Source organism: Molothrus aeneus, chromosome 15, assembly GCF_037042795.1.
Source record: "Molothrus aeneus isolate 106 chromosome 15, BPBGC_Maene_1.0, whole genome shotgun sequence".
Lineage (NCBI taxonomy): Eukaryota > Metazoa > Chordata > Aves > Passeriformes > Icteridae > Molothrus > Molothrus aeneus.
The window spans coordinates 5000490-5017976 of NC_089660.1; the positions used below are offsets into that span (position 1 = coordinate 5000490).

Here is a 17487-nt window from a genome sequence, read left to right on the forward strand (position 1 = left end):
AGAACCCAACAAACAACAACAAATACATTCAGGAGTCTACAATTACCCTAAGTATGTAAAAACATGAAGAAGTTCACAAAAGTAAATAAAAAATTTGTCAACCTTCTCTAGTTTTTAGGTCACTTTTAAAGAATATTGTAGAGTCTAGGTAAGAAACATGAGCTGTTAATTATATTCTGAATTAAACAAGACAATAATGAGCTCTGGCATTCCTAGCACAGTGGACACTGAGCAGGAATATCTTAGGGTTCCTGAGTCTGTCTGCAGCAAAGTCCAGTGCTGGCTCAAACCAGCACAAAAGCAAATCTTGGAGCCTTGAGAGGGGCTGAGCATGTCAGGAAAAGGCTGTGCACATATTCCCACTGGGATTCTCTCCTAAACCACTGCAAAAATGTTTTAAAAAGGACACTGAGCCAAGAGGATCACCAGGATGACGAGCACCTGGAAGAGCAGCTGATTTACCAATAAAGCTGAATGATGAAAACCATTCACAGCCAAAGGGACAGAAAGCCTGCTGAGAACAAGTGTCCTGTCACCTGGAGAGTGTCAGCTGTGGTGGCACACAGGTGTGACTGCAGGCCTTGGGGACATGAGTCCTGTCTGTCCTGCCAGGGACTCAGTCTGTCTGTCCTGCCAGTCTGTCTGTCCAGGAGAGGAGGAAGGCAAGGAGGACACCCAGCTGTCCTGAGTCCCAGCTGTGACAGGAGGAGCTGGTCCCCTCTCTCTGTGACAGCTGCCACCTCATTTTGGAATCTAACAAAAGGAGTGGACACTGACAAGAGCAAAGGGAGAAATCCCCAATGGATCACAATCCTTGCTTTAGGATAAAGATGGAGGCTGGTGGTGCCTGGGGGCACCTGCAGCAGCTGAATGTGCACTTTCCACCTGAGAAGTTCAGCCTAAGCAGGAAAGAAAGCACTATTTATTACAGAAAAAGGTCTTTTAGAGGCAAGCCAGCTGCTGAAGGTGTGATTTCACTGCTGCTTCCCCAACAATGTGTGACAGCTCAGGGCCCATCTCATCCAGCCCCATTTCACTGCAGCATCTTTGTAAATAGGCAAAAAGGACACCTTATGCACACACTCTGCTATGAAAATTGGAAGGAAGCAAAAAATCTCCCCTCAGAGTGAGATTATTTTCACTATTAACTCTGTACTGCCCCCAAAAGGCACCGTTTTACCTAAGAAGCAGCCAATGATCCAACATGGAGAGAGAAATGGATGGATTTGGTCTGGGGAGCAGCAGAGCATTTGTTCTTGGAAAACCTTGCTTTCCCTACACACTGCCACCACTGGCTCTTTTCTCCTCAGGATGCTGTAAAAACATTTATTTTTTGCCAAGATAAGCTTGTCAGAAGCACACAAAGTGTTTTAGCACTTTCTGGGACTTTTTTTTCCCCCAGCTAAATGCTATTCAGTAATTTTCCTTTAAAAAAAATACAAAAACCACAACAGATTTTAAAGGATTTTTTTCACTCAGTCCAGTAATTCGAAAGGAAATCAGTTACCTAACAGCTCTCCACATAAAACAAGTGAAATAACACCATGAATTTAAAGCAGATCAAATATACTGAATCAATCCCTTGCATGGATACTGCCATTAATTAATTTCAATTTCATTTAGCTTAATTTGCTTTGGAACAGAAGCATAGTCAATCAGGTTAAGGCTCTTTCAATTCACATTTTTCCCCTCCAATACCACATCCTACACTTATTTGGATTTCCCCCCCCTTCCCATTTTAGAAAAGTCTTAAATTATCACAAACTTGGACGTAAATCCTGCATCTCTTTTGCACTACTCAAGACCTGGTTTTGTAAATTTTGGTTCTTGTAAATTTTGGAGATGGTATTGGGTATTTTAACCATGATCTTGCAGTTGTTTTTTTTTTAAAAACGAAAATGTCAGTAAACATGGGCTGTGCCAGAAAGCCTTTGTCACCTGGAGGTCACCTAGAAATCCATTTGCTGGTGCCTTTGCTTGGCTTTTCCAGGGAATTGGAGAACCTTGCCCCACCACTCTCTGCCCTCAGTCTCCTTTGCCCACAGCAGCCCCTGCCCTGCCAGCTGCCTGTCACAGAGAGTAAAGACCACATTTCCTCTTTTTTTAAAGGAAGCAGACCCAAACTGGGAAAACCACGAGGCAGGGTTAAAGTCTCTGCCTGGAGGAAGAGAACAAACTTCCACAACAAACCCAACCATGCCTCCACTGCTCCTGCTCCTGACAGATGATCCCCAGAGTGGGGAATGGGAACAATTAAGGGTTTCCTGGGGGAAACTGAAAGGTAGAGACAGACCCAAGGGAAGGCAGATGGGATATTTGTCATCTTCCCTGGTGACCTAGCTGGGCCATAACTATCCCTGGTATCAGAGCAGGGAATCCATGAGAGCTGCTCTCTCTCAGCCCCCTGCATCTGCAGTAAAGCAGCAGCACTCGTGCTCAACTTCAGCTGTCTCAGGATTGCTCCATCCCCAGCCCTTTCCAGCAAAGGAGAGATGGCAACTCAAGATTTAAGGACAAAATGTCCTTCTGTTTTTTTTAAAAATTGTTTTTATTTTTGTATTTCTCTCTCTGACACTATCATATTTTCTGGAAAAATCTCTTTGCCAGGATTTCTTCTCCTGGGAAGATGAGAAGCCTCAGAAAAAAAAGGAAAACAATATTATCTCAGTTGCTTCTCCTGTGTTTTGCTGCTTTGGAATGTGGTTTGGACATTGTTTATCCAATATGTGAATTGTTTTGACTTAATGACCAATCACGGTCAGGCTGTGTTGGGACCCTGGAAGGAGTCAGGAGTTTTTCATTATTATCCTTTAGCCTCCTATCTGTATCCTTTCTCTATTCTTTAGTATAGTTTTAGTATAGCATTCTTTAATATGATACAATATCATAAAATAATAAATTAGCCTTCTGAGAACAGAGAGATTCTCAATTCCTACTCCGTCTGGGGAACCCTGCAAATACCACACTCTCTTATTCTAAGGAGGGATAATTTGAGTATTGAGGCAAACCTCTACTTCACTCTTGGTCAGAAGATACCAGGAGATTCAGTCAATAATTTTTTAGGCCATATGATTAGTATCTTTCCAGAGGCTAGTGATTCAAGTTAACCTGTAGTGCCACACTTTTTAAAAATTATTTAAAAAATAAAGTAAATATAACACCCGGCCTTGGCTTGAGGGCTGAGCTGTTTATTCCCCCTTGGCACAATGCTGTCAACAATTGGCATCTCTGCAAGTGTCAGCAGTTACACATGTGCACAGCTGTGCCCTGTGTAGGTCAGGGAGGGTTTGCAATTCTGCAAGTCAGATAACATTGGAGGGCATTATCCTTTTGCCTGCTGCTACTCCCTGTGATCCAGCACAGCCTGCAGCACCTCCCTGCACAACCAGGAGAAGATTACTCAATTTTTTTTCCCAAATGCTGAGCCCAAGGTATGCAGAGCACATTGCAGAGCAGAAATGCTGCTCTCATGACCTGTGATTGCCTTTAATTTGGTGACATCACATGTAAATATGGCAGGTCCCTTCTCTTCCATGGCATCCTCTCTTGTGATGCCTTCCAAAGAGAATCCCCAAGCTCTTATGCAAAAGCAGAAATGATGCCCAGCAGTAAGCACAACTCCAACAAGGCTCCACTGAGTTACCATTAAACCATATTCCAAAGTTTACCTTAGTTCCTTGAAGGGGTCTGCCCTGACATTGGGAGTTTCTATAGATTTAGGGAACACTGTGCCTTCTGCTCCTGAAATCACAAAACAAAACAGAAGACAAATTGTAAACATTATAAGCTGTTATCAGGGGAGTGATTGTCAAATCATACCTAGGTGCAATTTAACCCATTGCCTGACCCCATGCCTTTCTTGCACATCCCTTCTGTCCCCAGAAAAGCCAGACCTTGTTCATCTGCAATGGGTTGCCTTGATTGCACGTGGGGTTTGCCTGTATTCCGCACTTCTGGCTGGAAAAGCAGGTGCTTGCAGCCCAACCTGGGGAGAGGCTGCTGATGCAGGGAGCTTGGAAAAAACACCCTTTGCTAACCAGGCATCTAATCCAGCTGCATTCCTCATGGAAGAACATGGATGCATGTTACAACATCATTTCTTTCACTGGGCTCCCAGAGATGCTCAAGGGAGAAAAGCAGATTTTGACTGGATCCCTGCAAGCACCTCTCCAGTCAGGCTGTGCTCTTGCCTGGGCAAAAGGAGGGAGGTGCAGCCTCGTGCAGGGCAGCACAAGCAGACCCTGCCCCAGTCCCAGCCTGGCCACCAGTTCAATGTGTGACCCAGAAATTATTTAACTTCTGCTCAATCCCCCCTCTCTCAGAGACAATGGGGAAGCTGCACTGCCCCATTTGCTGACTGGCTTTAGACCTGTGACCTGCTGGGTACTACAAACAGCTTGTCTATGTTCCAGACCCCTGCAATCCTCTTCATGGCCACCTGCACAGCCCAGCTGGGCCATTTCACCCAGCCATCCCTGAACTGGGTCCATATACTGTGACCAACCCTGTTCTCTCTCCTCTAGAAAGATGTGCACTCCTCACATCACTGCTGTGAGCCAAAGCCCTGCCACCCTCTGGCAACCCTTTCCACTGACTGTTCTCATTTAAATTGTGCATCTAGTCTGAAATGGTCCCGTTTCATCCTTCCCCCACTGAATGTTCTCCAGTCCTTGTGTGCCACCCAGCCTTGCATGAGGAGACTTTAGTCAGACACCGATGGTGACCCAACGCCCCCAGCCTGCTCTGATTCTCTGAGAAGTTCTGAGCTTTCTGAATCAATCACCGTGAAGCAAATCCTCTGGACTTCTCACTGCTTTATTTTTCCTGAACCTGTTCTACTTTTAAAATACTCTGTTGGAGCACAGGAGTCCCCAGGTGCTGTCACTGACTCTCTGCTGCAGAACATCACATTCCTGCTCCCACTGAAACTTCCAATTAAAACACAGCTGAGAGTGGCACTAACTGCCTCACACACCGAGTGTGTGCACTAGAAATTAATGTTCCTGTTCTCCAATATATAGCTGCCAAGCCAATGAGCAAGTATGACCTATATTCTTAAATTCAAACCTGTGGTCTTGCCTTCAGACACACTGTGAACAATTAGTCACTCTTTACCAGCAGTCATCACAGCAATTTCAGTGTTAGCATGCAGACAGCACTCCTGGCATTTTTTTATTTCTTTAGATTTTAGTCTGATAAAGTTATTGGTGCAAACTACAGATCCTGATGAAAACTTTTACATGTAGAGTTTGAGAGCACTCCTAACACATGCTGTTGCAACTGTTCCCTGTGTGCAGTTTGAAAGTCATCATTACAGAATAGCAGATGTTCTGAGATGGTCCAAAACGTGTCGAGACAACTTTCTGCTGTAACTGCTGCCATAAGTGAGAAACACCTACAACTGCAGTATGACTACACTTTCTTTGCACTGTAATAAATTAACTAAGCTGTCCCAATGTGTTAAAGAAAAAAAAATCAGAATGAAAACAAGCACTCTAACATTTATAAAAAGCTACCCAACTCTTCTTAACCCAGAAAAAACCAAAGCAAACTGAAAGATGATAAAATCAGCCTAAAGTTTGAAGGTTTATACTTGGGGATTGAAGCTGATCCTATGGCACAATACAGATACTGAGCTTTTAACTTTACTATAAGCTTTCATTGTTACAAGTTGTCATAAGCAGCTGTAACTTGCCAGCCATGAAGGTTGCTACTATCAGATCTGTCCTCTCTCAACAGTTTCCAAATGATTTAAATCTCTGCTTTATCCAACACAATTGCCTTGCTCTTGGCTTTGCAATGCAATGTAGCAAAACATCCTGCCTGCACTTATCTGCATAATAGAACAGTGATTTTTGAGGGAAGGAGGATGAGAAGGTGCAGCTGGAGAGATGCACCCAGATATCCTTGTACCCTTTCCACCCAACATGGCTTAAATGGTGACTTTATGCTGGGCATTTTAATTTATTTTTAGACATCTTAAGTTAGATACTCAAGTCATGCAAACTCAAAATAACTACCTGCCTGTAACCAAAGTGCCTGCAGAATAAGGAGAAACTTTAACTTATTCCTAAACTTGGGGTTTTCCAGGCTTTCATTTTTTAGATTAAAGTCAGGAAGCAACTTTGGAACCAAGGTCAATGAAAACCCCAATGCAGTCATTTCAAGGAAGTTGAAAATTAAAGAGCTGGGTATTTGTTCTTCCGTTTTCTTGTCTTCCCTTCCTACACAGTTCTCAAACCCTCTTTTCCTGCCTCCCTTCTTGCCAAATCCATTAAAAAGTCCCTCATGCACTGGGAACAGGAATGAGATTTCCAAACCCTTCTGTTTCTCTCCTTTGATCTGAATTTGAAGTGAATGCTACCCGCCTTGCTAAGGCTTTCTGCCTTGACTGTATAATTCATATTCTTCTTTAATAACACAGAATTTCCCAAAGGGCCACCTGTCTCTGTCACTGAGCAGGACACCAGCCACGAGGGGATGCTGAGGGACCAGGACTGAGACATCCCTCCCTTGGCTCTGGCTGTCAGCAGCTGAGGGACCCTTGAGTTGGCAGAGAAGGTTTATCAGAAACACTGATAAACTTCCTTCACCTCGCCTAATCCTCGTCCTAAGTGTCCCCTTTCTGCAGCAGGGGGCTGATGGATGAATTCAATACTCTGGGGAAGTTCTCCCTGTGCTTTCACCCCACTGCCTGAGGATTTCAGTAAAGAACCATCCTCTTTTTTCTGTGCTATTGGGAATTTTCTGGGCCTCAAAGATGCCCCCTCCCTCCAGCCCCCTCTATCTTACACTGGAGAGTCTCAATCTCTGCCTGGGGGATCAGCAGCTCACGAGGGGAAAAACTGCCTTGGACTAATTCAGCTCCACTGGATATTTGTGTCAAAGTTTGGCTTTTGGCCACTGTGGAAGTCCCCAGCCAGGCTCTGACAGCATCAGTGTTGGATGGTGTTGAAAGTGAAAGCTGGAGGAAGTGACCTCATTTTGTGGTTTTAGAATCACAGAATCACTGAATCAAAGACTCTGAAGATCAAGGAATCCAACTGTGACTCAAGGCTTTGGCAAAAAAAGGAAGGAAAGTTTGAGGGAAATGTGCTGTTGTCACTGAATTGGGCTATTCCAGCTCTGCTGAAGGAAATTGGGATGTTATGGAGTAACAAATGATTGAAAATATGAAGTCCAAGGTGATGTGTTTAGAAAGCAGGACAAATTTCTTCTACATGTTGGAGGTTACCAAGATATAATATCCCTGGATAAAAGCTGAATGTTGCTCGTGATTTATGGCAGTGTGACAGAGTCAAAGGGAAGGTAAACATGACTTTAAACTGAAAGGCAAGAAGAAAGTCTGACAGGAACACACACACACACAAAAAAAGAAACCACATTATTTTAAGAATCATCAGTGAATCCTCAAACTATTGTGTGCCCCCTCTGCTGATCCCCAGAGAGGAAAAACTGTCGTGACTGCACAAACAGAAATCTGTCTGTCCTATAAAAGAAGCCTGGAAGGAGCTGGCTGTGCAGCTGAGCAGCATGGTGTGCTGAGGAAGGATCCTCATGCTGTGCACAAATCCATCAGGAGGGTAAATAACACCAAGGGAAAGGAACTCCTGGTCCTAAGCCAATGTTTATATGAGAGCCAGTGCTTATTTGAGTAGCAGTAAACTGGTCCTGAGCCTATTTGGGAAGGAAAGTGAGGGTTTTCTAGCCAAAAGAGGAGCTACAATGGGAGCAGCTTTTCAGTTAGATGGGACAGACAATATGACAGATCTGAGAAATGCCTGACTAAAAGAACTGGTGTTCCAGAACCACGGGGCAGTATTTTCAGGACCAGCAATTTCCTTCTAGTCTTGCATTCCTCTAGTTTTATTTTCACAGTCCTCTACCTGAGAAATGATGGGTTTTGGCAAATGGTATTAAAAAACAGCTCCAACAGTTCAAGAATCAGCTGCTACAATCTCCCTTTTCAATCAAAGCTGCTCTATCCCCCTACATCTTTTACTGAGTAAAAAGCCAATGTAACCTACATTTATTATTGTACAACACAGTTTCTGCTTCCTGAATTATCTGTTATTAAAACATTTTCTATCTGCCACGAAAAACACAAAAATCATGAAATAGAAAATTTCTATTTCATTGCAAAGTACTAATTTTTCTTTTTTTCATCATATGAGACTCTCTGCTGCTGCTAAGGGTAACTTATGTGCAATCAGCCAAAGACAGAAGAAAACAATAATATCATTAGGATTTAAACACACTGTACTGTACATCCCTAGGCAATAAATTATTCTTTCTCACAGTATTATATCAGAGAGGCTTCTATTATACTGATTCCTTCTTCTGACACAGTGTAATTTACCACCGATAAATGTTCATAAACAGTTTGACCGAAAAATCCATAAAGCCATTTCAGCTTTATTTTAAGTCCCATTTAATGTCCCTCAAAGATGATTTCATCAATGTGTTTCCATTAGCTGGTTCTCTGCCCAATAACTTAATTCCATACAATCAGTCAGGAACTTATACAGCATATGACAGGATCAACCTGAAGTATTTTGAATCACCATAAAGATTCACTCAGAGGGTATTTTGGGGTTTGGGGCTTTTTTCCCCCCCTTGCAGTGCATAAGGTGTGGGGTGTCAAAGACCCCTGTATGTGCTCACTTCATTCAAGAACAAAAACCAAGAGTCTCATGGCAAGAGAACATTTCCAGTCCAGTTTTAGGGTTTGAACATGGAGGAGCACAAATGCCCCAGGAAAGAAGCAAATCTCAGCTGGAAGGTGCATCTCAACCAGCACCAGCTCCCACCACAGGAACACAGGAATCTGTGTTCAGCTTTTCCAGCTGCCTCCTGCTTTCCCAAGTGCCTGAGCTGCATGACACTGTCCTGGCACCTTCCCTGGTGCCAAGGGCAGCCCCTGCTCCCTGTGCCAGCTGGGACTCAGCCACTGTGCCAAGACACTGATCACACCCCCCTCCCTCTGCACAGAACCTGCTCTGGGCTCCCCCTGCTCTCTGCTGGGACAGGGAGAAGAGGAGCTCAAATACAATGCAATGAGAGGTTATTTTAGACTAATAATTGATGCTGCTGCTGTCAGGGGTAGGTGGCAATCAGCTGAGCAGCTCTAGGGGCTGAGCAGAATGCAGGGAGACATCAGGTTTCCACTCAGGAGCAGATACACATGGTCAGCTATTCCCCACATCCCTTTTTCTGTTCATTTCTCTCCCACTCTGTATTTTTTTTGGTGATAATTACAGACCTGCAGCACACCTTTAGTGTTGTATATCACTGCTTCCAAATGAAAGTGGGGTCTCAGAGGCCTGTGATGAACCTGGTGATTAAGTTTGCCTTAGTGCATCTTCTCTTTAGTGTCTGCAGGACTGTGCAAATGAGGGGGGAAGGAGAAGGATCTGCTGTGATTTTTTCTAGCTGAAGTCAAGAGGCAATGTATAGTGTGCTGTTGGTCTCCATAAACTACTTTTATTCCCACTATTATTGATCAGGACACATTCTGCAATTTGTTCATGAAAACACCCATCTGAGGAGGTTCTCTCCTCTGCAGGTCTCATCAGGATAATATGTGACAGTCTCAGAAAGTGTGTGCAAACAGATGCCCAGGAAGTAAATCCATAACAAGGCAGGTAAAAATTATTTGTGACTGCTTCTTCTAATTCCAAGCTTTAAAAGCCTTATTCATCCTTAATTTATGTTTTTAAATGGGTGAGCATAGTAATTGCTGTTGCTCCCCTTGAATCCCATTAAATCTGAAATCAATAAGAGCTCTATTTCAGGGTCCAATAATAGCCTGGTTAGGTTAAGCCAGTGCATTGAACAAAAGCCATGAAGCTTCATTCACGTTTCTTTCCAGGATCCTGTAAAAACACCTCATTGCAAAGGTCTCTCTGTCTTCCTTTTTTGTCCAAGTGTTGGGCAGCTGTTCTTTTAAGGGCAATCAAAAATTCCTGAATGATGAGGGCAATAATGAGATCATGTGCAGCATCAACGAAGTGTTTATAATAAAAAAATGTCATATAATTTTTTAAAAAAACTGATTCTATTTCTTATTACAGATTATTTTTAGCCCCTGATCTTGGCACTGTATGCACACGGGGAGTGAGCCAAGCCTTAGGCACTGAGTTAGGCCAGACAGGAGCTCCTTGTGACTCCAGCCCTGCTGGGTGGAGGAGAAAAAATTCTCTGTCTCAGAGTCCCAAGGAATCAATGGAGCCTGGGTTTTAAGCTGGAAAACTTGCAAACAATGAGATGAGCTGCAAGCCCAGAGAGGAGCAAGTGGGTCATTAGTGATGTATGTGCCTGCAGTCACACCATCTCCAACAGCCTCCCTGCCACAGCTCATTTATCTGAGAACATAAAGGGAAGAACAAAACAGAGCAGACAGGCTCACACCCAAACTGAGAACAGACACAGGAAAAAAGGTTGCTGCAACTTATGCTGACCTCTAGATATTTCCTTCTTGACTAGTTTTGGGGTCCTTCAACACTTTTCCTGCAGCTCAACAATAGCAATGTCATCACTGAATTCCTTTGAAGCTCTTCTCAACATTCTTGTGCAAAGTTGCAAAGGAACTCAGGGGAGCACCTGAAGTGGGAATACACAGTGGAAATTTATCATGGAGAATATTGTGTGAGCTTCAAACAGATCAGCTGGGGAGGACACTTAGGAAATAAAATATAAATCTGCCACACTTTTAAACTTGATTTCAGTGTTTGGTAAGTGTACAGTATGTTTCTTTCATAATCCTTGTGACATTTAATCAATATTAATCTGATGGTGGATGATTCCTCTCTTTCCTTAAACAGGATTAAGGGAACACAATCTGAACACACATTTCAGCCTGGACTCGAAGCCTATACACTTTACATAAATGCTATCCTTTCAGCCTGGAATGTACTTTTAGTAAAAGCAAACACAAAGAAAACTCCTCAGTATCTCTCTCTCCCAACACAGCTTGTTCTTGCCAATAAAAAGACAAATTTGCAATCTGGGTGAGTGGATTTTGAAAAAGGAGAGCAATCTAAGTTGGATTTGCCCTTAAAAAGAAAAGAAAACAGCATCACACCTATTGACCTTAAAGCATGGGAGCTATCAGAAGTATTCATTCAAGAATTGGTAATTTACATTTCTCCCCTTGCAGAATGGGAGAAATACTTTATTTGAAAGAAAGCATCCAACAGTTGCATCTCAACCTCTGGGGAAAAAACCAAAAACACCCTAAACCCACCCAATTCAACTAAATCAGGTTTCTTTTCTAAACAGTTTTTAAATTCTCTGCCACTGCTGATTACAGGTTAAATCACTTTGTGACCCCTGCTTCTTCATGGATACAGCAACAGTACGATTCCTAGCTGAGAGGAAAAAAAAGAAGAAAAAAAAAAGAAAAAAAAAAGAATTTTCGTGTGGCTTTAACCACTGAGAGTAAACATGTGTTTTTGCCCTCCACTACTGCTTAATTTTGCTAAACATAATTTTTTCCCATCATCACAGCTCTGCAACGAGCTCAAGGAAATCTGACAGAGCTGCTCTGCCCCAAGTGAGAGCTACAGGAGTTAAAGACAGTGGAGGAGGCAGTTTCCAGCCTGGCTAGTGCCAGTGTAAACCCTGCTACCTTCATTTGTCAGCACATTTCCCTGCTCCCCTTGTTTTATTCCCCATCCCTCTCATGCAGCACCAACCACTACACGACAGCTTGGCAACTGCTCCAGGACTGCATTAGTGCTGCTGCCCAATCACCTGTGGGCAGGGAGCTCTGAGCATTGCAGCTGCTGCCCAGAGAAGTTCATGCATCTCCAGCAAAAGGTCAAATGCCTGTCCCAGCTGGCTGGGGCTCATTCCATCCCTGGCTGAGAGCACAGGAGGAGCTCAGGAGCAGCCCGAGCAAGCTGGAGCTCATTTACAACTGGGTGAACTGGGAAAGGGCTGTGGCCCAGCTGATGGTGCAGTTTGGTCCAGAGGCACAGCAAGGCATCCCAGTGAGGTACCCCAGAGAATTCCCAGTCCTTTGGGTTGAAGGCACCTTCCCCTCCACTGCCTTTGTAAAGGAAAAGGATTAGAGTAGGAAAATGTCTCAGTTTCATAAAACCATGACTCCTTTCAGAAGGCCACTCACAGACCTGCAGCAAGGACATGTTTTTCAGGGTAATGCCCAAAATCCACACTACAAAGACTGAAGCTTGGCATTTACCCTCAGGCATAAAGCTGCAGCAGACTCAGTGGTGAGACCAGAAAGTTCCATTTCTTCTCTGGGTCAGGCCTGATTTCAACACTTGGCTACCACAGTTGTTCCCTCTGCCACAAACACATCAGCAAAATGCCATTTGGAAATCATAATGGCTGCTGTAAAGGGCAACCATGCATGTTCTGATCCATAAATGATCACTGCTGAAGAAGGGTACATGCTGTAAAAATGGGTGGTAATTCCTTGAAACTGTTAAATTTCTAGATTACCCCACCCTCTGAAATGACTTATACCAGTCAAATACCTCTGTGGATTATTTAATGAAATATAAGTTCTCTTACAGTCATTAAAGTTATCCTGCTGTAACTACTGCAGCAAGTAAGAGCTGAAAAGGACATGCCAAGAAGTCCCTAAAAGTTTAATATGGAGGAAATGTGAGCACAGTTCTCTAACCAGGCTGGCACTGCAGCCACAGCTCTGCAGGGCTCCAGATCAAGCTAATAATGGAGCCCTGAAAATGTTTGTGGATGTGAAGCTTAGGGCAGCTGGGGCAGCTTACACAGATGTGTTAGCTCAGCAACATCCCCATTAAATCCTGCTCTCCTCTTGACCAAAGTGAAGGATATTATTACAAAGGCTTTTTTAACCCTTCCATGAGGAACAAGCCACAGCACCTTGTGTTCCACAGATGCAGAGCAGGTCCCCAACAGTGTCATTTAAAAGAGGTCTCTCCAGTCACAGAGTCACAGAATGACAGAATAATTTGCCCTGGAATGGACATTAAAGGTCGTTTTGTTTCAACTCCCTTGCCACAGGCAGGGACCTCTTCCACTAGACCAGGCTGGCACCCACAGCTTCTCTGGGCAACCCATTCCTGTGCCTCACCACCCTCACAGTACCCCATTTTTCAATGATATCTAATCTAAATCTAACTTCTGTCAGTTTAAAGCCATTCCTCTTCCTCCATCACTGCATGCTCTTGTAAATAGCCACACACTCCTGGACCACACTGCTTTAATTGCTGGTGTTCTTCCACTAAATCCTCTAAATTCCTTAATAAACAGCTCATAAATAAAATGCTGGAAATGTGCCTTGGATTTAATTACCCCAAACTTATTAATAAACTTGCAATAACCTTTCAACAGCTGATTCCTCTTTCCAGGTGCATTCCCAGGCAGCTGGAGAGAAACTTGAACAAAAAAATTGTTCCCAAACTAACAGTCCTAAAAGTCTAATCTGTGGTCAGCACTGACATGTTCCACATGGTCCAGTGCCCAAAGGGTGCTGGCTACAGTGGAAAAAAAGCCACAAGGTAGAAATGGAGCTACTGGCTAATTATTTGACAGGAGAGCAAGGAAAGATTGGTGAGATCAAAGGTGCTTTTAAATCAGCCATGGTGCTGGGCTGGCTCACACTGCTCCTGCAGTCTTTATTCTGGGAGATGAAAGGCATCCTACCCCACTCTAAATACAGCTATTTTAGTCAGGGTTTGCCACAGGAGAAGGCTTTAGCCAAATCTTTATCATTAGGCTCCATTAGTAGAAAAGCTTCTGCCATGCTAATCCAAATGTCTGAGAGACATTTTCTGGGGCGTGGGAGCAATCCCTGCATTGTTCTGTTGTAGAGAAGGGACCCTGTGGGGTTGTGATTAATCCTATCCTTGCTGGAAAGCAATACAGTAATTTTAACAGTGGTTACAAAGCTTGGTAGATTTGTAAGGGGACAACATCCAGCCCATGCAGTCCCACCTCCCACACAAACCCAGGGACTGCCAGACTCCCGTAAGCTGCAGAAGTGTGGCTTTTGTGGTATTATCTCAGCTCACTGCAATGCATGTGGATTCCCATCAACATTTAGTCTTAAAAAAAAAAAAAAAGGTTAAATCCATCATAAATATTAAACATCAGAGTATAGTGGCAAGTTTCCCTGAAAACAAACTTCAAAAAATAATCTCAAATAAGAAAGATGTCAAGGCCCCTGGGAGAACTGACACTGGCATGTCATCAGATGTTGTCTTATAAGGCTAAATTAAGCATCTGACCAGAGTTTAATTTCTGTAAAAACTCATGCTAATTTAAATTGCTTTAGATTTAATTAAAAATGCCTTTCTATAGAGATAATAATGTAACTCTGTTAATTAGTATCAAGTGGCATCTAGAGGGCATATTTAAAAACTAATCTGGAGAATAAATAGAGCTAATTAACAGTCAGAATAATGCTTTATGATTGTCTTTTATTTATAAATGCTATAACGTTCAATAAGCTATTAAATGAAATTGTAATTAATATATATCAAAGTTATTTTTAATACTCTTTTAACCGAATAGTGTTTCTTACTCCCTGTTTTTCAGATGGTCTGGACACGTTTCATTTCTGGAGGGAGGGAGGGAGTCAGGACGAGGCAGCAAATACAATTTCAATTAGGAGCAGCTCATTTATCTCCCCTGCAAGGGTCTGAGTTAGGAGCCCTGGGGGGCTCCAGCCAGGTGTGAGCTCTGTGTCCCTGGGGTTTGCCCAAATCTCTGCTGACCACGGCAGGGGCTGCCAGGGAAGGACTGCACATCACCCCACACACCCTACAGGGGCAGAGAAGGGGCAGATTTTGCCTCCAGAAATCCAAACCTTGAAAGGCAGAGCTGAGGTTCTGGGGAAGGAGAGCAGCTCTGAGGTTTGCTATGGGACCTTTCAAAATACCATGGGGTGCCCCAGTTCTATTTGGGTAGGAAAGGGATGCTAAGAGTGAGAATGTGCTCCCATCTCATCCCATCCCATCCCATCCCATCCCATCCCATCCCATCCCATCCCATCCCATCCCATCCCATCCCATCCCACCAGCACACGAGCACTGGCTGAAGAGCTCAGAAGTAAGAAGGGCAGAGTGGAGTTGTTGTAGGGCTCAGTTCTTTTTTAGGGTTCTTGCAGGCAAACAAAAGCTCCCTCAGGGTTATCTGGACCCAGGCAGAGCTGATGTCCCAAGCTGAGCAAGGCAGAGGGGATTTTTGGTGTCTGCACAAGGTTGTGTCAGTGTTACCAGGGCTCAGATCTGCCCTTCCCCTGCCATCCTCCAGCCCCTCCTATGATGACAGCTTTGACTGGATTCACTGTATCAAATAAATTCATTGAAATTACGTCATACATGAAAAGAAGAGGTGGCCAGCTCTGTCTCTCTGTGCCCTTTAATGCTCATAAATCAGAAATAACTCCTCAAAATACAAATCAAATAAAAAGCACTTTCATATGGAAATCTGCACTGCCCGTGCTGCGTGGTTTTTTGAAGCACCATCAAATGCATCATATGTCCTACTTGCATTTGTTTTTAATCTATAATTCTGTGTATTCTTCCCCTTTTTTATCCCTTGCTAATGTTGAAAAACCCTCTAGATACCCAGAGCAGGGTTCATTTCAAAACAGGAGAGCACCTCTTTTCTCAGGACAAGGATTCAGCATCGGTTTGTAGCACAAACTTCCAGAAAAAAACTTTGGAGTCTTTACAAAGAAAAGAGTTATTGTCTCTGGCAATATTCAAAGCTGGCCACAAGAACTGCTGCTCTGACCTCTGTGGGATGACTTTCATGCCAGGTTGTTGACACACACTTGCCTCTACAAGAAGTATTTGTTCAGTAATAACAAGAACAAGTTGAAATTATTTACATGGCCTAGATGGGTGTCAGCAGACACATTCCAGCAGCACCTGAGAGCCCAAACACCAGAGGAATGATCAAAGGAATTTGTCTGTGTGCTGCAACTCGGACTGGCCTTCAGAGCAGACAAAAACACTGCAAGAAACACGAACATATGGTGTAACACTTCCCAGCATGGCAAACAGCCACGGCAAACACTTTTGGAGATAAAATTAGATTGGGGAAGCAAAGCTGGAGAAAAACAAAGCCAAGAATGAACTCAGAAAGCATTTCAGCTCAAGGTCATTGGAATACTTGCTATGTACTAACATCACCAGTAGTATGATTTTATTTTTTCTTTTCTGATAGATCTGCAGAAGTCAAACCAACCTCGAGAAACACTCAGTTACAGGCAAAAACCAAAGTGCACTACAGTGATCAGCAGATTTTTGATGCTGTTTAGTCTGGAGACTAAAACAAAGCAGTAACTCAAAATAGCTATCAAAATTAATTCCTGGTTTCTTGAAAGCACAGAGGAACTTTAAAGCAATTTTTTTAAAGTTTGTAATCTGAACAGGAGTACTTGCAGCTTGTAAGGAGAAGGTTCTGTAATTTTTTTAAATCAACAATGTAAATCTCTCTTGTTTTAAGGCCTCCAAAAAAACACTTAAAAATTGTTGCTTCCTGACTTCACCTACCCTGCAAGAACAAGCTCTGAAAGGTGCAGTGCAAAGGGAGCTTTGTTGGAGGACATGGACTGCTACAAATGTCCCCAGCTCTGGAACACCCATACAAGAATTTTGAATGGGCCTCTTCAAAGTTCTAAGCTAACAAAGATACTCTGAACTTTGTGAGGTTCAACATTTATCCTGTGAAGCCCACCTAACTTTTTATAGCTGGTGACTGAACTAGGCCAGTGTGTAACAACAGTGATGTGCAGAGAGCTCCACCCACCCTGCCCACAAACAGGAACCATCCAGAACAGGACATCAGGCAGCAAAAAATGTTAAGGGCTGGATACCAAGTCCCATTTATACTATACATAATATACTATTAAATAGCTAGAAATTATAGTAACAATAATAATAAAAAAATACTATCTACATCTATATATAATTCCAAGCTCCTTATTGATCTGTTTTTACAAGAGAAGTAAGGAACGGTTTGGAATGAAAAGATGCATCCAAAACAAGTCACTGTAAAACAGATATTGGTGCCTCCACAGAGACCAGCAGCACTGTGGTGTGACTGTGAACAACACTGAGCTACCCACTCTGGTCCTGTGTGAAGACATTCCTGACCAAATCCCAGACTAGCCAAAGAGTGTAGGTTGAACTGGGGAGCACAACAATTCAAGTTCCAGACAGTTAATTTTATATATCTATCAAATAAGTTTCAAAATTTCCAATTGCCACAGCTGTTTTGTTTCTCCAATTAATGACCAAAAAAAAAAAAAATCCAAAGAAACAAGAAAGAACCCCCACATCCCAAACCCAGAGTTTATCCCCAGTTTTCATTAGGAAATGCAGTTTATTCCTACTTTATTAGGAATAAAGCCTGGCAGGCAGCACAGCTGGGGAGGCAGATCCTCCTGGTGTTTGTTTCAGAATGAAGGAAGAGCTGGTGACAGTGCTGGCGCCAAAACCATGAACCCTGAGGTTCCCTTTG

The 17487-nt window shown here is 43.2% G+C and overlaps 1 protein-coding gene across 1 annotated transcript in view; it reads right to left on the minus strand.

The window, feature by feature from the left end:
- SGCD (sarcoglycan delta) overlaps window positions 1–17487 on the minus strand; it is a 297976-nt gene that overhangs the window by 26650 nt on the left and 253839 nt on the right. The window contains exon 7 of the mRNA XM_066560194.1: window positions 3669–3741. Coding sequence (XP_066416291.1) covers window positions 3669–3741 — 73 coding nt within the window. The remainder of the gene's footprint in view (window positions 1–3668; window positions 3742–17487) is intronic.